This window comes from Gopherus flavomarginatus, chromosome 3 (genome assembly GCF_025201925.1).
Source record: "Gopherus flavomarginatus isolate rGopFla2 chromosome 3, rGopFla2.mat.asm, whole genome shotgun sequence".
In the NCBI taxonomy this organism is placed as follows: domain Eukaryota; kingdom Metazoa; phylum Chordata; order Testudines; family Testudinidae; genus Gopherus; species Gopherus flavomarginatus.
Window position 1 is genome coordinate 16,692,666 of NC_066619.1, and position 22,538 is coordinate 16,715,203.

Here is a 22,538-nt window from a genome sequence, read left to right on the forward strand (position 1 = left end):
GGTTGTGTCTAGGATCTCTAGTCATGGACTGGGACCCCATTGTGCTATGCTCCAAAGATGATACCTGCTCCAAAGACCTTACAATCTATCCCTTCAGGATTACAACTTGTCATTGTACCATCAACTTTATTAATAAACACCTTCAAATCTAACAAATTAAAAGGCTTTTGATTGGGCTCAGAAATTTACCATATTCTGGATCCAGTAGCTGACCCACCAAGAGGAGTGAATTCCAAAAGGTAGAGATTCAGACTGAGAAAGCCCTACCACCCAAAATGACTTTTATCCCAGGAACCACAAGGAAAAGCAGACAATTTCAACGGCTGTGAAAGGATATAGACTTAGAGAGGGGAACTCAAAAAAACCAGGTCCCATTTTAGGGAACTAAATATCAATATGAACGTCTGTAACTACACCCAATGTAGAAATGAGAGCACTGGTGTGGTATGTCAGTGGTCTGCCCAATTTAGGAAGTGGGCAGCAACCTTCTGCATCACATGATGTTTACCTGTGGTCTTCAACTGTAGCCAGAAGTAAAGCATATTGCAAAGCCTTACCTAGTGTAGAGGTCACAAAGAAGGGGATGATTATTGCAAATTCTGCATCGGAGAGGAGTGGTCATGGCCTCCTAGTCAGATGAATTAGATAAGAGATACCATAGGCTACTGCCACTACCTGAGAACCCAGGAGCAGTGATGAACTCAACAAGATCACCAGATTGCAGTTCGTTTTGGACAAGGACTGCTTCTGCTTCTGGAAAGTGCTGGCTTGGGGACCCATCACACTGAATGCAGCATGACTAGCCTGCAAAAGTTACTCTAAAAATGATAAAAATGGCTGTGATGACATTAGTGTTTTTCTTTACCTTACACTCTTCATCCAATAGGTCCAAGATACCAAGTTTGGCTTCTATGAGGTCTATGCAGGGCTGATTGTCATAAAAATCTATAAGAGTCCAAGGGATTTGTTCCTTCATATACTCTTCTTGTTCCAGCTTAAATACATGCTGTGATCAGAAATGACAGAAAAATTTTACTGAACTGTTACCTTTTTAACAATTAAACTTCCCTCATCCCACTTACCTATTGCAATTACTACAAGTGTAGAGTTTTCCTGTACATGGCTGAAAAGTGCTAGAATTTTCAACTGCAGAGCATGTGCAGTGTAACTAAAAACTCTGCTATTTGTTGGTCTCATGTACAGACTAAGGATCTCGAAGTCTACCATTACAAAGTACTTGGTGGGGACATTTTCTTTATAAATAGCACTGGAAAATTATTCAAATGGTCCCTGCAGATAAGTGAGAGTGGTATCCTATCAGGGGAGCATAATGTAGCTTCTACATTACTCAAGATCTCTGCCTCCTCCCCTAATGAGTCCTCATTTTCACGTGCCATGAAGGGTAAATTATACAGTGAACTAGAATACCTTAGACGTTTACCTATCTAAGTTCTTATATTGGTGCACACCATCAAAGTATCTTAGCACACTTCCACACAAGTGGGAGACTGGGAGTTGATTTTCCTAAAAGAGTTATCAACATTACAGCTGTGATTCAGAAGACACTTTCAATATGGATTCCTGTTTTCATACACACAACTTTCTGGAAAAAAGAAGTTCCCCCACAGGCTGAAGTTTCTCAGATTGATTTCCAAGAGGTTAAAATTCCTTTGATCATTTTTAAGATATCCTAGCCACGAGAGGGGAAGAGCCAGGTCTGGCTCAGATGCATTGTTTTCCTTCAAAAGGTGGCTTTTAAAACCTCTTCAAACATGTCATCACTGAATTTGAATGTATTTGCTTTAGAAGCAACAGTTGTACATATTAAAAAACAGTTGTGTACTGTGCAAATTAAACCCATCACTTTCTTCTTCATTTCTTAAAGAAGCATTGATATATAGTATGACGCTTTACATATATTGCAACTGTGCATCACTATATGTACAGAACAGTTTTAAAGTACCAGGACTGCCCCACAGAATTTAGTTCCTCAAATTTAACAAATTCTCTTGTAGATCCACTTTATCCAAAATTAGGATCAAATCTTGCTCCTACTGAAGTCAATGGGAAAATTCCCATGGACTTCAATGAAATTGGAATCAGACCCTTAATTGTGTCAAGTTTGACATTTTTATGCTACGCAATGTAGATATCCAACTCCATCTATCTATTCACATCCCAAGACAGACACTACAAATTGTGTTAGAATGTGTATAATACAAGCATATAACATGAAGTAGTTTCAGTTCTCAGCAGGTTAGGTCAGCCTCCTAGAGGTTTCCACTCCTGAGTTCGCTTTAAATCCTGAAACAGATTCAGAATAGCCAGGTTTAGCTTGGTTTGAGGTTGAAACTATGCAAAAAAAAGTTCTCTCAATGGTTTCACATACAAACCATTCAGAAACATCAGTGGATCCAGGCTGGAATAAATTGTTTACAAACCTCCTAAGAGATTTATAACAAAACCAAAAACCAAGCAAAACTCACCTCTAGCAATGAATACATAGTACAGTTCTACTGCATGATTGCTGCCCAGTGCGGATTATGCTATAACTGCCAAATTCATGTTAATAGTGAGAGTCGGCCAGAGTGGAGACAAGCTTGTCTAAGTGGAAGCTTGGCACAGGGAAATGCGGCCAGGTTTTTATCCAAAGCTTTCTATTAATCTTATGAAACATTTTCAAGCTGACCTTACCGAGTTGAACTGCTGTTGGAGTTTTTCGTTGGCATAGTTGATACAAAACTGTTCAAAGCTATTCACTTCAAAAGTTTCAAACCTGCAGAGCAATGAATAAATCAGTGTAAGTGTTGCTTCCTCTGAAATCTACTTAACTCTGTAATGATGTTATTATCCACGTGCTAGAGAACATCAGTTACCCATCAGAGTCCCCAGATTCCCTCTTTCCTAACTCCACAAGTATGTTAGTGCACAAGACGTGCATCTTCGCATACCAGAATTTAAGGGACTGGAAAGGATTCACTCATTAGGCTCTACTCAGATGTTCAGTACCCATACAAGCTTGTAACACTTCGTATAGTGCTATTATATTCCCATCTGAGATAGGAAGGCTAACAATCACTTGGGAAACAAAAGTATTAAATAATAAGGCTACACAACTTCATCGTGAAGAAGACTGCTCAGCTATCAGCTACTGAAGAATTATGATAAAATATATATTTGTCAATGGAATTTGTAAGGGATTATTATAGTCTTAATTCTAATATTCATTGTAGGATGGGCTCTAAGGCCTTGCAGGTCCTCTCCTTCCCCTAGAGTTATGATCTGGAAACAGACTTTGGGGTTAGATTCAGATGGAAAAATGCTGCCCCAGTCAGTAAAACAATACTCAAGGCACAGGACTATGCCCTCTATGTAAGAAGATCCCTGGGCCAAGGGGAAAAAACAAACAACTGCACAGCTATGGAACCTGAATCTCTGCCCTTCCACAAACCCATCATCAGTACCCCATGTTCTGCAGGGGGAGCTCATTCACAGTGAGAATCCACACAGGAGGTGCCTGCCCTTTGTACCGCCTCCCCATACCCAGCTCTGCTTCCTTTGCCTGCAGGGCCGGTGCAACCCATTAGGCGACCTAGGTGGTCACCTAGGGCACTGACATTTGGGGGGCGGTGGCCGAACATCCAGCCGCTGCGATCATCAGCAGTATTTCGGGGGTGGGACCTTCCGCCGCCTCTGTTGGGGGCGCCATTTTGGGGGCAGGACCTTCTGCCACCTAGGGCGCCAAAAAGGCTGCCAGCGCTCCTGTTTGCCTGAGAGCCCTTCACAGGGGAAGGGTCTAAAAGAGCTCCATACTAAAAAATGGCATCGGAGTCTGATCCTTCCTATTTCTCTTGAAGCCAATGGAAATTTTGCCACAGACTTCGGGGGAGCAGGACTGAACCCACTGCGATGGCAACATTGGGTTAAATTCTGCTGGCATAACTCCACTGACTTCAATGGAGCGATGCAGCAGAGAGTTTGGTCCTTTCACTATAACTTAAATTGCAATCAGGCTGTTACAAACCACTGAAACAAGCCACAAGTTAAATCCTACTTGTAATGAAACTGGATAACTGTACTTATACACACTTACACACTGTATACTGTAAGCATTTTTCTAGATTCCGCAGGGTATCACCCGGTGTTAATGATGTGAATAAGTGTTTCTAAAGCAAAGTCTATGAAAAAGAGACCGATATCCGCAGATAACTTAAATTATTCTTTGAGGGAAGAAGCAAGTGGCAGTGCCTACTTCTTAAATTTAATTAATATAAGCCTACTGTAAAGAGAAAGGCACAGCAAGGCAATTGGTCAGATAATGGGAACTGTGTTCACTGACAGAATGTTCTTACTGCACCATAAAGATAAAAGGTTTAAATATCTTCTCTGTCATTTTTTAAGGCTTACTGTAATACTCCAGTCCCTAGAGTCATTATTTGATACAGTCCAAAATTAGTTGTTAATTTCCCAATTTCTTGCATATTATGAGGTAACAATTCCCAGACCATCAAATGACTTAACTCCATTCATCTGAAAATGACTGAGGTTAGATAGGCTGTAGCTTTTACATTTTGTAACAGAATTGCCTTTAAGGAAATCCAACATTCTCAGGCTGATTAACAAAACTCTGCCGTTAGGAGGCAGTTTAATACATTTGTCAGCATTCTTTTCATCAAATATAATTACCAGGGTTATAAGATTTTCTCCCCCACCTCCCAAACAATGGCTCAGCGATGTTATGATTCATGACAGAAGTCAGCAGAACAGTTTCTAAACTGAGGAATTGAACTCCTCATGCTGTATCCATGAAATCAATCTCTGAAATATTTAGTACAGCAAATTTCCTTGGCACTTGGAACTGAAAGCAGTTTACATGTCATCATTAAAAATACTGCTGACTATTTGACATAATTTGCCCTTGAAGAACTTTTGATGTGTTTCGGTTTGATTTCGATCCCACTTCTTTGACCACTGCATTCACTTGAGTTCCCAGGTGTAATGAGCTCTGTGAAAAATATCCTACTGCAGTACTTTTAATAGGAGTCTTTGGAACTCCTCTTTTAATCATGATAACCTAAATCCTCTAGATACTAATGGACACCAGTCTTTTGGAATTCCATAAAAACACAAATTCCAGCAACTTAGTGATCACGTTGAGCAATGAGCCAAAGAAGGATTTAATTAAAACAGGTTTAACGAGGGAGGGAAGGCACATGGAAGAGTGGCAGATAGAAAAAGTATATTGCAAATGAATTAGAGAGGAAGAGAATGATATCAGAGTGGACACTCTTTTTCTACTTCAGAAACCTAGGATATGATTTGTGACTCCCCTCTGAAAGATTGCTGGGAGTAGGAGAGCAGCTATATATCTAGTCACAACAAGCTGTCTATCAAAAGAACCTGTGAATGCAGCAGCAGTATCATGCCTCCAATCCTCAGCATGCATTTTCAGCACTGAAGCCAGACACGTAAATGTATGTTTTTACCAAGCTGAATTCATTTATTTTCCCAAGATCCAGGTGACAAATTAAAAAATGGGAAGGGAGTTCGTGATATATCAAATATTCCTGGTGGCGAAGGCTCAGTCACATGAAAGGAAAATCCTACCTTTAAGCATTTTTCTTTGCTATTTGTCAAGCTGAGGATCAACTCAAAGGCAATTTATGTGAACTTGCTAATTAAGGAAACAGTTTCACTGATATTTGCTAATTGATGGAGTGGTTTGTTTTGTCTGCTCTGTATGTGTTCTGACTAGGAGGTCTTGCTCTTGAAAGATGCCTTGTGCTAGGATGATCTCCTAATGGGAAAAGTAAACAAATGGCTCTTTGTTTCAATTAATTTTATTGCATTCACTAAACCTTGGTGCAAAAAATTGAAATAAGAAACCTTCTCCCCTACCTTCCTATCTGCTACAGGGGACTGACAATTCAACCATAAATAAAAAAGGATGACAAATTGAATGGACTGGGCAGGGAGCCAAGGAGAGGGAGTCAGAGTAATACCTAGGCAGCTTTTAACTAGTCCACTGGACACAGTAACTCTCACAACTGTAAATAATGGCAATTTTTACAGGGGAGTCGCAACCTTCCTCCTGTTGCTCTCAGCAGCTTAGTGTGTAATGTCACTTATAGAATAACACACATTGCTTGGATGGATTCAGCGTAGCAACATTAATTCAGGTTTGGCCGACTGATGTTTGTGACCTGAGATATGACTCTCTCTTTCCCTGATTTCTCACCATCCTCCTCCTCAGTCTGTCTCTATGTTTAAATTAGTACAACTGTCTTACACATTTGATTTATGTGGTATTTTTGCCTCCCTTTCCCTCTGTTTTGTAACTTACACGTTCCTTGCCTGTTGCATTTTATATATATATAAAATGCAACAGGCAAGGAACGTGTAAGTTACAAAACAGAGAGAAAGGGAGGCAAGGAACGTGTAAGTTACAAAACAGAGGGAAAGGGATATATATATGTGCTACCATTGTGCTTCCCCATTCTTCCTAATTGTTACATGCTTGTCTCTTGTTTACTGAGTTTTTGGAGACATCTCTGGAACATTTCAGTGTCCAAAGGCCAAGTTCTCTCACTGCATCAGTTTACACCAGCTGAGAATTTGGCCCCAAGAATGAGGATCCCTTCTGATACTTACCAGAACAAAATTAAGGTTTAATTCTACAACTTTCTCATGACAAGACCCATCCAGAAGTTCATATCTTAATAGGGTGACCAGACAGCAAGTGTGAAAAATCGGGATGGGGGTGGTGGGTAATAAGAGCCTATATATGAAAAAGACCCAAAATGAGGACTGTGTCTATAAAATAGGACATATGGTCACCCTATATCTTAAGTATGGAGTGTTGGGCCAGTCTCACACTCATCTGTACATTTTTGTATCTTTTCATATTGCAAACAGTAAAGAAATAAAACAAACTATCCCCACGTCTGCCAGTGAATCAGGATCTGGCATCATTAACTCCCTTATAAGAAGGAGAATTACACTCCTAGGATACTGAAGAACAATTTTGGGTCTCAGATTTGAGCAGATATAGGCAGCTCTGACTCACTGTCTTGACTCCCATCTAGGGTTACCTTTGCAGACTCAGGAGCCTGAATTACAGAAAGATTTAGGGATTTTTTTTTTTTCAGTTTAGCAAGGAGATGATCACAACCCCATCTCCCCATCGCAACTGCCCTTATTGCTGACAAACAGACTCAGGCATGAGGGACTGAGTAGGCCATGAAGACCAAACTTTTGGCTCATCCCTAGAGGTGGCATCACTTGGTCAGGGTTGAGGCAGGCAAAGCCTAAATTGTCTCTGTGCTGTACTTGTTCTGAGGAGAAACAGAGGTCCTCAGCAAGGCTGTAAATACCAGACCTTTCACCAGCACTAGAAACCAAAACTAACAAGTAACTGGTTCTGTGAGTGGGAGAAAGCAGCACAAAAGCAGGAATTAACAACAAAGTGTCAGGCCTTACTTTGAGTTTCAAGACTTCTGGTAGTAAGTGTCCCACTATTTACATATAAATCAAATGTTGTGTCCTCACTGCTTTAAAAGATGAAACAAAAAACAACAGACCACGGTAATTTCATGGAGGATTACAAAATACACTATGGAAAGGTACTGCACACCAGTTACTTGCCTGGCCAAAACAATAAATGCTGTATTTAGATAGCCCATCATTTTAAAAGAGGGATTATTATTTACTCAAGATATTAAAATTTCAGTGCAATTGCTCTTGGCCCCCAGGTTTAAAAAAAATTGTTCTGTTATGTCATATGGTTCCTCTGGTGCAGTTCCAGCTTTCCTGCCAAACACTGAGGTGTTTGTTTTACTGTAGGGCTGCTATTGTACACATGATGGAGCCAATTTGGGCTCCTGGATGAATATATATTGATAAGTATCAGAGTGGTAGCTGTGTTAGTCTGTATCCACAAAAACAATGAGGAGTCCAGTGGCACCTTAAAGACTAACAGATTTATTTGAAGAAGTGGGTTTTTACCCACGAAAGCTTATGCCCAAAAAAATCTGTTAGACTTTTAGGTGCCACTGGACTCCTCATTGTTTTTATACATTGATACTTTTTCTTCACACACAAACTGTTATACAGACACATATGTACTATACTTATACTTCATATATATAAAACATACAATGAAAGATTAAGATTGCAAGGTCAAGCAATCATAAATTCAGAAATTCCAGAATTAAGGTTGTCTGTGCAATCTTAGTTCTGCCCCCTTGTTCACATGCATTATGATACAGTCTTTAATGACTTGATCCATAGGCACCAACTTCCTCTTTACACGGGGGGTGCTCGACTCCCCTCTGTCCCAGGCCCTGCCCCCACTCCACCCCTTTCCCCAAGCCCCCACCCTTGCTCTGCCCCCACCCCCACTACAACCCTTCCCACAAGACCCCACCCTCCCTCTGCCCTCAACCCCACCCCAAACCTTCCCCCAAGTCCCCACCCTTGCTCTGCCCCCACCCCCACTCCAACTCTTCCGCCAAGGCCGCACTCCTGCCTCATCTCTTCCCTACCTCTTTCTGTCCCCTCCCCACTCCTGCCTCTCCCACCCAGCACCTCCTGGGAAGGGGAGAAGTTGATTAGTGGGTGCTGATCACCTGCTAATTTTTTTCCATGGGTGCTCCAGTCCTCACTGTTTATCCTCACTGTTCAATGTGCGGCCCCAGGCCTTATTTACTGCACACTACACAAACTCTGCTCTGAAGAGAGAATTGTTAATTTCCTCATGGGATTTTCTACAGTGCTCACCACTACAGTATCTGAGTACTGGACAAATATTAATGAATTATTTTCACACCTCTGAGATGAGGGGGTATTACCCTCACTTTAAGTATGGTGAGCTGAGGAACAGTGTGTTGGTGTCACTAGGCATAAATCTAGGCCTCAGTGAACCAAAGCTCCTCCATGTTGAACTCTACATGATCTAGAAAGCTAGCAGCTGTGAAATTAAATGTGTAACAGTAAGTTATCAGTTGCAGCACAGCTCAAACCAGTCTAAAGCAGTAGTGATAAGGCCTGTGCACCTTTAGCAGAAGGACAAGATAACTTGCAGAAGGAAAACTTACTAACGAGCTGCCGTGGCCAAGATTACTTAATGCACCTGCGCTTACGTAACTGCTACAGGGGGAGGAAGGGGCGGGGGGGAAGAAAGAAGAAAGAGAAAAAAAAACATATAAAAAGGGAAAAGCCGCTTGTGTAGGTGTGCTTGATTTGAGGCATCAGTCTCCTTGCACCGTTTGAGATCTCAAATAAACTGTTTGCTTCTCCACCCTGGTGTGTTTATTGGCACGAAGTACACCAGGCAACGAACCCCGCTGTTGCCCCCCTCGGGCACTTTGTGTTGGCAACAAGTGTATGTTGGATAGTTTTGGTAATTTGTTCCAATGTTTAATTACCATGACAGTTTTTCCCCTCATGTCTAACCTAAATTTCCCTTGTTGCAATTTAAACCCATTACTTCTTGTCCTGTCCTCAGTGGATAAAAAGAATTTATCACCCCCCCACCCCTTTATATACATGCTTGAAGACTTATGTCCCCCCTCAGTCTTCTCTTTTCCAGACTACCCAGCTTTTTCAATCTTGCCTTGTAGGTCATTTTCTAGACATTTCTTTTTGCCCTCCACTCTCCACTTCTACGGTATCTCAGTCTAAACCCAGGCTTCTTGCTCAGAAAGTCAGTTTCACCCCTCCAGTCTCCATCCCTACTCCCAGTCCCCTTACCCAGCAATTCACGGTTCTCCCTCTGCCCCAGCTCCTCCTCCTAGCTGTCTCTCTACCCCACCCTGCCCTTCAGTTGCCCCACTCCTCTCCCACCCTCATTCCCTGGCCCCAATCTCCCTCCCCAGGCTTCTAGTCCAACCTCAGGTTTTTCCTCCAAAGTCCCAGAATCCTTGCCTCGCCAGCCCAATCTCCTGCTCTCCTCCCCCATACCATACAGCCCTATTCTCCCTTCCCACCCACTCCCAGACCTCCTCTGTTCCCCATCCTGCAGTTCTTATCCCCACTGTCTTCAAATCACACAGTTTCCTCCTCCACACTGTCTAGGTGCCAGCAGGGGAGACACTGAGAACACAGGAGTGGCTCGCTGGTCTGGCAGTTCAGGTGCCCAGACCTAGCCCACATTGCCTCAGACCAGAGCTGCAATTACCGGGAAATTCTGTTCAGCCAAGGCTGGAGCATGCCCAGTATAGGCAGAATTTTTTAACATGGGCAAAACAACGAATTTCTCTTCAGTTTTGTTCTCAGAAATGGCTGAATTGTTTTGGCTGAAATTTTCAAAAAAAAAAAAAAAAAAGAAATTCACCCTGAGGCAGACATCTGGCACAGAAAAGTTTATCCCAGCTGGTTAAAGGACTGAAAACTAGGGCCTTATCATGGGCAATATTAGGCAATCTTAGTAACAAGCAGTGCTATCAGCCTTAGCTATAACATTGGATAATAAGTAAATCCTTCAAGGACACAACATTTTTGTTCCTTTACAGACAAAATTTCAGCATCAAAAAATCATGAGTTCATGATAAAGGTACAAAGAGCAAAACACCCATTACCCTAGAGATAACGTCCAGGATTTGGCCAGACATCTTAAATATACTCCAAGATATAATGTAGTCGATAACTATTGTGACAAAGTTCCTCCTCTACCTTGGTGGGTCCTGCGCTTATTGGCAGATTTGCTCACCTCAGTGATCTTCCCCACAGTCTGGGTCAACTCCTCCTGTGTCTGATCAGGAGTTGGGAGGTTTGGGGGGAACCTGGGCCCACTCTCTACTCTGGGTTCCAGCCCAGGGCCCTGTGGATTGCAGCTGTCTATAGTACCTCTTGTAACAGCTGCATGACAGCTACAACTCCCTGGGCTACTTCCCCATGGCTTCCTCCAAACACTTTCTTTATCCTCAGCACAGGACCTTCCTCCTGGTGTCTGATAACACTTGTACTCCGTAGTCCTCCAGCAGCACAGCCTCTCAGTCTCAGTCTCACTCTCTGCTTCTTGCGCCTCTTGCTCCCAGCTCCTCACACGCACTTTCTCACCTCTAGCTCCCCCCTCCCTGACTGGAGTGAGCTCCTTTTTAAACCCAGGTGCCCTGATTAGCCTGCCTTGATTGGCTGCAGGTGGTCTAATCAGCCTGTCTGCCTTAATTGGTTCTAGCAGGTTCCTGATTACTCTGCTCTGATCACTCAGGGAACAGAAAACTACTCATCCACTGACCAGTATATTTGCCCTCTACCAGACTCCTCTACCCCACTGGTTTGGATCTGTCACACTATATATACACCTTTTAGCACATTAAGCAAGATTGAAGGTGATAAGACCCATATACGCTGTGTTATTATAATAAATAATAATGAATTCTTACCTTTTATATAGTATGTTCATCTTCAAAGACTTATAACCATTAGCTAAATAATCACCAACTCCCTATGAGGTAGGTCAGCATCTCTCATTTTACAGGTAGGGAAACTGACAGAGTTTAAGTTACTGTTCATGGCTCCATCAGGAGTCAGTGCTGGGAGTTCCAAGTCCAGTTCTTAGCGCAGCAGGCAATTCTGTATAGAACTGGAGAGCAACTGCCATTTGCTCTCTGGTGGAGTGCACAGCCTTATGCTGGTTTTCCCTGTGAACATTTAAGGGCAGAACCCTATGCAATCATTTCTTAATGGAATCAGTAAAATAATCTCTTTCCTCTGCTGCTGGTGGGGCAGCATGGGGAGCCTCATGCTCTGGAGGACTTCGGTTTCCACAGGCATCCATTCAGAACCTTTCACTAGCACTGAATTCATACACCAATTTACTTTAAAAATGTTAAGTGCTAAGTCTAGTTTTTTCAAAGGGGTCTAAAAATCCCAGCCTAAAAGATCCCAAGCCTGATTATGTGCGAGGGAGAATAAGGAAGCTGATTGCTAAGCTAACACACACACACCTTTTACCTTCCAACATCACTCTTTCAGAAGGAAGAGGTTAGACAGAACTTATTAATGCCACAATCCCCACGTTAAGCTAGATGAAATACTCACAAAAGCAAAGAAAGAGTTATGGAATGCCCATCTGGTAGAGGGGCATCAGAATTTGGGACTATCTTACTTTGTCTCAGCTCACACCGTTGTATCCAGCTAATAACTCTTATGCCAGCAGCAGCTACTGGGCAGAAGACTGACAGTGCCATCTTGGTTCAGTGTTTTAGGGGAAACATTTTTGTAATCTTCAGCAGAAAGGTCTTGTGCGTGTGTCACGGTAATGGAGGTTTTCTTCTCTATCTTAATATTTCATGGGCATTACCCTCTAACCAACTTTCACTTACATTTCTACAAGTGCTTGTCTGTTTCTTACTTTGATGTCAACTGACTGGTCTATATTTTCCTGGTACAGTCCATATGGCTCCTCCTTCAATAACAACATTTTTCTGACACATTACAGTCCACAGGGAATCTCTCTGGAATCAAGGCAACTTGGACAGGAAACAACATTTTGTTAAAAGTTCCTTTGACTTGCACTTCTGTAGAACCACTCCTCAGCTTATGCTGTCTGCACCTGGCAACTTCTTGGCCTCAAGGATTCTCTGGATTTTGTAGTATCCATGTGGGTCACCCTTGGTGCTAACAAATCCCTATGCCAACAGCTACACCACCTCAAACTACTCTGTTGTCAAATCCCAAAATAAGCAGGATCATGCTGGCTCAGAATTTTGATGGGAGCCTTCAAGGATCACGAAGGTGCTGCAGGACATGCTGATAATGAATACGCTTCCAGCACAGTCAGTACTTCATTGATGCTTCAGCATTGTGTTTTTATGGGATGGGAGGGCTTGGTGGCTGCAGAAGTGAGAATCTTGCCTCAATTCCATTAACTGAGTAGTGACTAGGATTATGTGAGCTTTCTGTAAAGAACTCAAAATACACTTAGATTGGGGTATCATTTTTGAGTTCTAAACTCATTAGGACTTGACAAGGCAAGTTTGTGACTGCGCCTGCCATCCAGAGGGTTTTTGCCTGGTGTTGGGCTTCTTTCTCTGTTGCTTGGCATCTTGCCCTGCCTTTCCACTAATCACTTCTTCACAAGAGGCCCTGAGCTTCCTGTTACGTCTAACAGTTGTATGCAGGTGGGCCAGTGGCCGTCTACCTGGTCCATTCTTCCTGACGTTTTCAGGGTGGGGATGGCTGATTAGCTAGCTGTCGCCCCTTCCAGCTCTTACGGGGGTTGCTGGCAGTCCCACTGTTCCACCTCTTTTCCTTTAGCTGTAAGGACAAGGATGGAAATGGATAGGCCCACTCTCCACTGGTCTGGATCTTCTGGGGACCTGGCAGGCTGCCCAGCTCTTGTTCTGCTGCAATGATGTGGAAATAATCAAGCTCCTGCTATAGCCACTCTGCTGCTGGCCCTTGAACACAGGTGATGAAAGGTGGCGCAGGCTGCACTGGGTTTAAAGGGAATCCCCATCCTGGTACATGAGTTTTTGGGCAAACCTGGCCTAAGTTCTAAGGCCAGGTTACCCAGCTCATGGGTCAGGATCCAAAATTGGGTTACCTGAGTGTTTCAAAGGGTCATGTGGCAGCTTCCGTTCCATGGGACTGGCCGGACTTGGCTCCCTGTTCCAGGCACTGCAACATCTGGGGTCCCAGCACTGCTCAAGTTTGACCCAGTCATCGTGATGACAGTAGTCTGGGTAGGCCAAATTTGAGTGAATGGCATCGCAACCCCATGAGCCAGGTCACAACTCCACTCACACAAATTTGGTCCAGTCACAGGGGCGAGGCCAAACCTGAGCGACACTGCAACCCTATCTTGCTTCACAACACCCGTGTGACACAGGTATTACGTTTCAGAGCTAAGCAAGCTGAGCACAGAGCAATTTAAGTGAAGGACACCCAGCAAGTTAATAGCAGAGCTAGGAAGAGAATCCAGCTCTTTGACCTCCCATCTTGTACCTTAGTCACAAGATCATCCTTTAGTCTAAGTCAGAGGTCCTCAAACTGTGTGGCGTGCCCCCACAGGTGGGTGCAGAGGAACGTTTGTGGGGGCATAGTGGGCCCCAGGCCAGCGCTCATGGAGAGAGAGGAGAAAGTGCAACCCAAGCCCCACCCCATCCCCAGCTCTGCTCTGTCCCTGCTGCCAGCCATGGCCCCGGCTCCCAGCCCCTGCGCAGCTCCACACCCAGACAGCGGTCTGGTTGCTGTCCCCCACCACAGCCAGGCGGTGGCTCCGTTCCTAGGGTTGGCAACTCTGACTGAAGCTATTCCAGGAGATTTATTTCCCCAACATGATGTAATGTCATTTTCTTAAAATATCCTATTAAAATCTCCCAGATTGCTTTCAATAGTCACCAGGAGATTGATGCCATTTCCAGGAGACTCCAGGCCAATCCTGGAGGGTTGGCAACCCAATCCATTCCCTGTCCTGCCCCTGCTCCCACCCTCTGGCTGTGGCTCTGTTCCTGGCCCAGAGCTAAGGTTGAAGCTGTGGGAGGGAGTGGAGCCACATCTGGCTGCCACCCCACTCCGTGCCTGGCTGCAGCTCCACTCTCACCCCCGCCCTGGCCATGGCTCTATCCCTGGCCCTGCTCCCGGCTTCAGATCCACCCCCAGCTGTGTCCCCAGCCTCAGCCCCCTTACATCTGTCTGTGTGTCCCCCCTTCCCCAGCCCCCTGTGCCGTGTTTCCGCTCCCAGCCCTGGGAGGGGAAGATGAACAAGGGAATGGGGGGATGCAACCCTCAAAAGTTTAGGGACCACTGGTCTAAATGGAGGGCTGCTCTAATAGAGACAGTATATGCACGTTGGAATTCAATGAAAGCAGTCAGGACTTTAATATACACAAAGCCTCTTCTCCCTCCTCCTTCACAAAAACCTGCTGGATATAGATGGGCCCGGACCAAAGTCCAACATCCAAACAGACCCAAGTCTGCAAAGGAGTTGGGGGGGAGGGGGTTGAAATCTGAAGCAGGACTCCAATTCTGTAATACAGACAACACATAATGCTCTGTGCTGGTTCTCTTTCCACTGTACCAGCTTGTGCCCTCATACCGTAAGCTCTCAGGGGTAAGGACTTTGTTACTTGTTTAGCACAGGTCACCAGCTGTAGCACACCATGTCATCCTCCCAGGCAGGAGCTCACAGAAAGGAGAACTCATGGTATCTGTGCAGTAACAGCCCAATACACTGACAGGGTATTCTAAACAAGTTGTCATATTTCTACTTCACTATAAAGAGAGTTGCACTGCATCTGTTACCTACAAGCCTGATCCATTGTCTTTATTGTTTTGGAGGGGAAAGTAACAACGGCACGATCCTGCAAGGTGCTGGGCACTTTAGGGAAGGCAGAGAATGACACCAATGCTCCTGGAGCTCAACACTTTGCAGGATCAGGCCACAAGTAATCCTGCTCAATGCAACTTCTACCATTCGATGTATTGCAAATGCAGTCATCCCTAGCAATCCATTCTGGAACAGATTTTGTATGGATCAGATTTCTAAAACTCATGTTTAACTGCAGTGGAACATGGTAAACTAAAGAAAGCAGAGCAATAGACTGGCAAATGAAAGCAGAAGAAACAGAGGCCTTTCCTACCCATATATATCCAGGACCCCAATGAATGAGTGCTGCTTGAGGGTGGTATGCAGGGCTTTGTTGATATGCTCCACAATCCAGTTAAACAGCTGGGCATATATATGCTTGGCCAGCGCATTCCTGGCATTCATGACTTGCTGCACAGACATGGGCTTGATGTACGTCTCAGCTGTTGTGGCAAGCTTCCGATGGCACAGCCAGTGCTCCATCTGGCTGTGCTCCACTCCAAGCAATCTGCAAAAATTATTCAGGTGTTCATCCTGTTTCTAGAACATAAAGAGAAATATAAATTCAGCAGGAGCTCAACGAGCTGAGGCTGGGAGACAAGTAAACATCCACATATCTAAGCTACAGGGCTGCCTACTATTCTGATTGGAAGGTGTGGGGGAGGAAAAAAACAAAACAGCTTTATTCCTCAGCTATCAGGCCTTGTGCCTCACAAATATCATTTATAACAGAAGCTGAGTCACTAAGATTGGTCAATACTAGAGTTATTGTGCAATTTAGGATTTTCACCAACCTCAGATTGGCTTTATGATGTTAATATCCTACTTTGTCGTTAACTGTGGATAATTTGTAGGGACTATCTCTTGAAATAATGTTAACCACTGAAGAGATGAATGACTTGGGTGGTAGATTCCTAGAGACAAGTTTGATTCAGAAAGAAATTTTAATTCTAGATTTCCAGGATCAGGATCAAAATACTGTAATGAAATCAGCAGTTGGTTTCTATCTGAGATTCTATCTTGTTTAACTGTGGTTGACAGAGATGACATAAACATAAGAACATTTAACTGAAGCTCTCTAGACTTTGGGAAGATACATGAAATGGAGCCCAGCTCTACACAATGCTGTTCGTTTTGCAACCACAGAACCACACGCTGAATGGCTTCTCTATGCCCTGGGCATCTTAAGCGACACAATCTTAATAAAAAGGAGTAGAGTATCTACAATGGTTCAGTTTTGTTCCTTCTACAAAGCTCAAACTATGCAACATGTAACAGGTAACCTGCTCTCTAAGGACTCTATCCTGTGAGTTGCTGAGCAACCTCAACTCCCACTAAATCACTGAGAACCAAAACCAGGATGGCTGGCTCTGTTACTCTAGATGCACTTCTTTGTGTTATTACAAGCCCCTAAATATACCACCACTGCCAGATAGTACTTCAACCATTTGGCATTTTAAGGGTGAGGGAGAAGGTTGGGCTGGGGGAGAATTCCCTGTATGGAGATGCTGCTGCTGTTTCCTTCTATATCACAGTGAAAACTTGGATTCCTTTTACCATTAAGGGCTTGATCCAGAACCCATTGAAGTGAATTCAAAGACTCCAACATTTAATTCAATGGGCTCTGGATCAGGCTCTAAATCATTCGCTTGGCACTGCCAACTGTATTATTAAATTACAGCATGCCTTTTGCAAAGCACTCTTGGGATTTCTTGGTATAATTAGGCCTCCAAAATATATGAGATTAAGTGGTGGTTGTTGATCTATTTTCCAATAGTTATTTTAAAAAAAGTAGTTAGTTAAGAGTCTTAAGTTCACATTTGTTTTTAGTAGCAAAAACCAGCAAAGTCCTGGACAGTCGCTGGGTTTCATACAGTACACGTGAGTGAGCCTGCAGGCAACTTCTTGTAAGAGAGTGGGAAATTGGTCAGTCTTTTGTTAACATTACATCATACTTCAAAAGACAGTAAAAGAAAAATACCCAGCTAGATAATTGGGGGAGAGGGAGGAATGCATTTTAAGATCCTCTAGGATGCTTTTAGGTTCTGCCACATTTTTCTGATTGCTGATTGAAAGTAATAACCAGGACAGAGTTTATTTCATGAAGTCACATTTAAACTTAATTAAATAATGCTAAATCCATTACAGAATTCAGCATTGTGGGAGCAGATTAGTTTTATGCACCCAGATTGCCAAACATCGAAAACAAATTGCCCCCCATGTCCAACTAACTGCACACTGAGCATCTCCAGGGTAACATTAGCAATATGTGCAGAGCACGTCCTTATATTTTAATTAAGGATAAACTACCCAGTACGGAACATGTTGATAATTGGTAGGAGAACACTATCCGTACAGCCGCTATTTTAATTTATTTTGTCTGAATAAACGCACAAAAACAATGGAGGGAATCACTGTTAAGGCATCTTTGGTTTTTAGTATTCTTTTAATAAATATATGTGGTACGGAGCCGCCCTGTGTTGCTATTTATGTTTGTACTCCTTTGCATACTGGATGGCTACATTTCAATGACAAATATATGGCAGTGTCATTTCTCTCAGTTCTGAACTCCAGCAACCAAAACCAGATAATTTAATTAGTTGCAGAATAGAACCATTTCTTTTTTCCAGCATGTACATTCGTGCCGACAGGTCAACATTTCAAAAAGTGATGAATTCTGGATCCAGTCGGAAATACCTTAAAGAAGCCTCATTTTGAAAGAGCAAATTCAGCCCTTTTAAAAGATATTTCAAGTTGGGCACCCAAAAAATAAATATATAAACAATGGCACCCCAAATTACTATCGTTTCTGAAAACCTGTGCTGGAATATGCATCCCAAATCTAACCCAGAAACCAAAAAAAACCCGTAAGAACATGGGGAAATGGTTTAGGCCACAGTTCTGACACATGGTATAAAAAGATGTTTCCATTCCATTCTTCTTTAAATCCCCTAAGTATTTGAGAGACACCAGCACTGATCAAATTCTGCGCCTGGGGGAAATCCAAAACCAGGCAACTGAAATCGATGGAGTTACATTTACAGAGGAGGCACCAGCCCATTGTTTCAGATTCTTATTCACCAGCAGCTACCGATTCAGCACTAGCATTGCCCATAGGGCACGTGTATTCCCAAACACTATTCTGCAGACAGCACTATGGAGACTGATACGCTAGTTGCCTTTAAAGACTTGTCAATTTTACCTTGCGTAGGAGGTAAGGATCACGGTACTCGTACCTCTGTATTGTTACCTCAGTATTTGCAATCCTCTCTCTGTTTCCCTAATCTTTACTCCAGGGAATGCTGCAAACACTGAGGAACATTAGATTTGTTAGCTAGGGGAACTGGTCACTTTTTAAGGGTAACAAACCATTGTACTTTAAAACCTCAGGAAGAAAGCAAACACAATCATGTTGCTTTATAAGTATGCTAGAAAAAACAAGTGAGATTGCATTATTTCCCAGATGGAAAGAGAAACACACATCAGGGAAATAAGATTTATTGACAAGTTTCCTACAAAAGCAATAAAACAAGAGAAAATAAATAGAAATTAAGTTATTAACTAAACATATTTGATGGCATCCTTTGTAGCAAGAGAAGATATTGAACACACAATATCTTCTGTGCCTGCTAAAAACTTACCGATATACTACAAGAGTCTCCATCTCGTTCTGCTTGAATTTCCAAGTTTCCTAGGTGCAGGATGGAAGCTATTATCTTAAAAATGCTCATCTGATGGGACTCTTTCACTCCTGAAAGAAACAATTGACGTCCAATTTTCACAACACAAGAAATGTTTCACTCTCTTTTAAAATATTTATACGGTTCAATTTCCTTTCCGGATGGATGATTTTGAAAACAGTCAGAATGCCCTCAATAAACAATCATCATTCAAAGTGACAGCTGAGACTGCAAGAGGAACTTCTCATATAAACTTCTAAATCTTCACACCCTAAACAGTCATATCAAGGCGATTTTATTACAGATGGATCGGATACTATTTTAAACTTGCATGAAAGCTAAGAAACTACTCTATGATGATCATTTAAACTCTTTTGGGATTTCAATTCAACCAACTGCAGAGGAGACTGTATAGGGACTTGCTTTGTTTTTTATAAGAGCAAAACTGCTTACCTGTAATAACTGTAAGATCGTACAAACAATTGTGGCGCACAAATTGCAGGCCAATACCAGTGAAACCAGGTTGAGCTATGCTACTGCTGTAAGCCAGTATTAAAAATTGTTACTGGGTATTAACAGTGCCAAGGAAGAGCACTCACTCAAACAGTCCCCATTGGAGTCACTGGGATCACTTGTATGAGTGAGAGGTCACCAACATGAGGGAGTTGTACAATACAGCCCTTAATATCTGAGCTACACGGATGACTGCCCAGTTTGCATGGCCCACTCCCATTTGCACCTTCAATTTAAAGTTTTTGGATGTGCACAAAAATGCACATCCAAAACCGCATGCCAAAAAACTTGCATATGAGTGATAGATGTACTTGTTAATGGCTTTCCACTGCTGGTGCAACACTTTCCCTCCTCAAGTGTTTTCTGACAGATTCTTGTTAGCTTCTGCAGCAGGAACATCACTCTCAGAAATCTGAATATTGTTACCCTGAAAAATGTCACTTCAAATCTCAGCAGATTTCTGTTCCTCTTTAAATGTTCACTGCCTGCTCCACACGTTCTACAGGTTTATGACTTGCTCTGGATGTTCTCAGTCTGTCAAGCCTGCCTTTATACCTCCAGAGATTTTTTTTTTTATCATCAACAGTGGTGGAAAAAAATAATTTAGGGTTAACAAAAAGCAATACGACTTGGCTGCTCTATGGCACTGTCTGTCAGAGGTAAATGTGGACAGGCTAAGGGATTTGCAGATGAGCGCAGGGAGTATGCATCATGCATGGATGGCTGAGTGGAAGAAGGCATGGTGGTGATTTTATGAAAAGCTGACACATGCACATAGGCTTGGAGCAGTAGTGGAGGGGAGGGACTTGAGGAGATACAAAGCCAGTGAAGGGATTCAAAGAGTATGCATGACATGATCAAACTGACAGATAAGGAAGGTGACTTTAGTCCACACAAAATGCAGACACTAAAGCAGGAGCAACGTCTGTGGGAGGTCAGAGGAGGACATTGCAGTAGTCAAGGCAGGATGTTAGGAGGACTTGAACAAGAGATCTGGCTCTGGGGTAAAAGGAAAGAAACATTCAAACCTTGAACATGTTAAGAAGGGAGAAACACCAGGATTTGGATGCAAGCCTGGAGGTGGGGTGGAGGGGCCAGAAAGGGAGGAGACAAAAAGAACTCAGATTACTAGCCTAAAAGATGGGGAGAGTGGTGATGGATTTATAGTGATAAAGGAGGGTGGAAAGTGGAGAAACCTTGCAAGGAAAAAAAATGAGAAGCTCAGGTTTAGCCATGTTCAGTTTAAGATCCTGACAAGACATCCTGTCACAGAGACAGGAAAAGACATGGAATTGGACAGAAGGAGACAGATCAGTGGTGGAAAGAACTTTATGAGTTATCAGCATAGAGATGACCACTGAAACTATGTAAGCAGTTGTAGCTGTCCAGAGACAGAAGTAAAAAGACTAGGGGGCACAGAAACGGAACCTTGGGACACCCTCAGAGTGCAACAGAGAAGAGGAGGAGCAGCCACAAAACAGCAAAAACAGACACACAGAAGAGTTGGAGGGACAGGAGAACCACGAAAGGACAGTATCTAAAAGCCTAGCATGAGCAAGATGTGAAGAAGGAGAGGGTAACTGACAGCCTCACAAGCAGCAGAGGCCAAAGATGGGGAACCTGGACCAGGAGAAATGAAAGAAAAAAATATGTACATCTGAAACTTGACTGTAATTCAGAGACTCTCAGCCTGGGAGGGTAAGTGAAGAACACACCTGTAACAGTGCATATGGTAATCCCCTGTGATCAGTGCAGCCACAAGGTCAGCGACCCCTTGTCCCCCCAACAGGCAGCATACCCAGAGCTAAAATCTCCTCCTCCAAAACAGGAAGAAATAAAATGAAATACAGCAAGGAACTAAAAATTACATTTAAAAGATTAACTACAGTTAAAGAACCGGAATAAACCCCTGCAAATGTATAAGATTCTGAGAGCGCCAATTATTTCCTCTATTACAAATTATTTTCCTTATAAGTAGTCAGTACTGCAGTCAGGTCACCTAGGTGGCAGATTGCTGTACTGTACGCCAGAGGAACACTGCATATGGTTATTAATATTGGGACATTCTGCCATTGGATACATGTGCATGGCTTCCACTGACTACAAGGTGAACTGCATATACACAGTCAAGAGTTCAATTTGGCCCATTATTTCTATTGCTCTGATACTTGGCAGTGATAGTATGACGGTGTATGCAATGACACACATCACCCTGCGTTTAAGCCAGGCTGAATAGGAACTAAGTTAGAAAGTAAAGATACTGTGGCACCTTCTGGAAACAGACTAACAGGAACAAAACTGAGACTAAATGAAAACGGCCATGTCATTTTAAACCTAAAGTGTTCCATTTGGGGTAATCTCTAGTCAGTCATTCTCCCAATCCCCACCTCTGTTTCACTAGCTATTGATGTGAGTGCAAGAAACTTGGTGTAATCTTCCCATATTCCCTACCCAGAGGGCAAGGTAAAACCAAGTAAGTCAAAAAGAAAATGGATTTATGCCTCCGATGGTTACATTATTACATTAGGGCTTGTGCAAAGTACTGAAAGCCTTTGCAAGACACAGACATCCGAGTGTTCTACTAGGAAGCTTTCCAACTGGACCCTTTCAAATAATCCCTTACCAAGCAGAGTGAAAGCATGTCTGGTTTTCTCAAAATCATCAGCATCATCAATTCCATCAATAGTTGTGTCGCCGCCCATAGAAGTATAGAAAAAGTCTTCAGCACATGCTAGGAGAAGAGCAAACACAGAATAAATGGAGGCACATCATCTGCAGCTTACATTTAGTTGTACTTACTTTAGATCACTTCCCATGCAGCCGCCCCAGCCGCCTACCTTAGAAGGCAGATGGTCTCCTTAAAACAAAGCTCTGCTCTAAAAAGTGACTACGTAAAAATAGTCTGTGCACACAATCAGATCTGCTTGTTTTAGCAATAAAAACATTGCGCTTTATATTCCAGATATCTCTGTAGTGCCAACTCGACAGCGAGGAGGAGCTGGATTCTGTTCTTTCTTGTATAGCAACAAAAT

General features: G+C 43.0%; 1 protein-coding gene across 4 annotated transcripts in view; it reads right to left on the reverse strand.

Annotated features, from left to right (window-relative positions):
* MYO5B (myosin VB) overlaps positions 1-22,538 on the reverse strand; it is a 356,389-nt gene that overhangs the window by 140,386 nt on the left and 193,465 nt on the right. For all 4 annotated transcript variants that reach the window (XM_050944628.1, XM_050944626.1, XM_050944629.1 and 1 more), the window contains 5 exons: positions 22,130-22,237; positions 18,955-19,064; positions 15,588-15,853; positions 2,695-2,776; positions 866-1,006 (listed from right to left, as the gene is read on the reverse strand). In XM_050944628.1, coding sequence (XP_050800585.1) covers positions 866-1,006; positions 2,695-2,776; positions 15,588-15,853; positions 18,955-19,064; positions 22,130-22,237 — 707 coding nt within the window. The remainder of the gene's footprint in view (positions 1-865; positions 1,007-2,694; positions 2,777-15,587; positions 15,854-18,954; positions 19,065-22,129; positions 22,238-22,538) is intronic.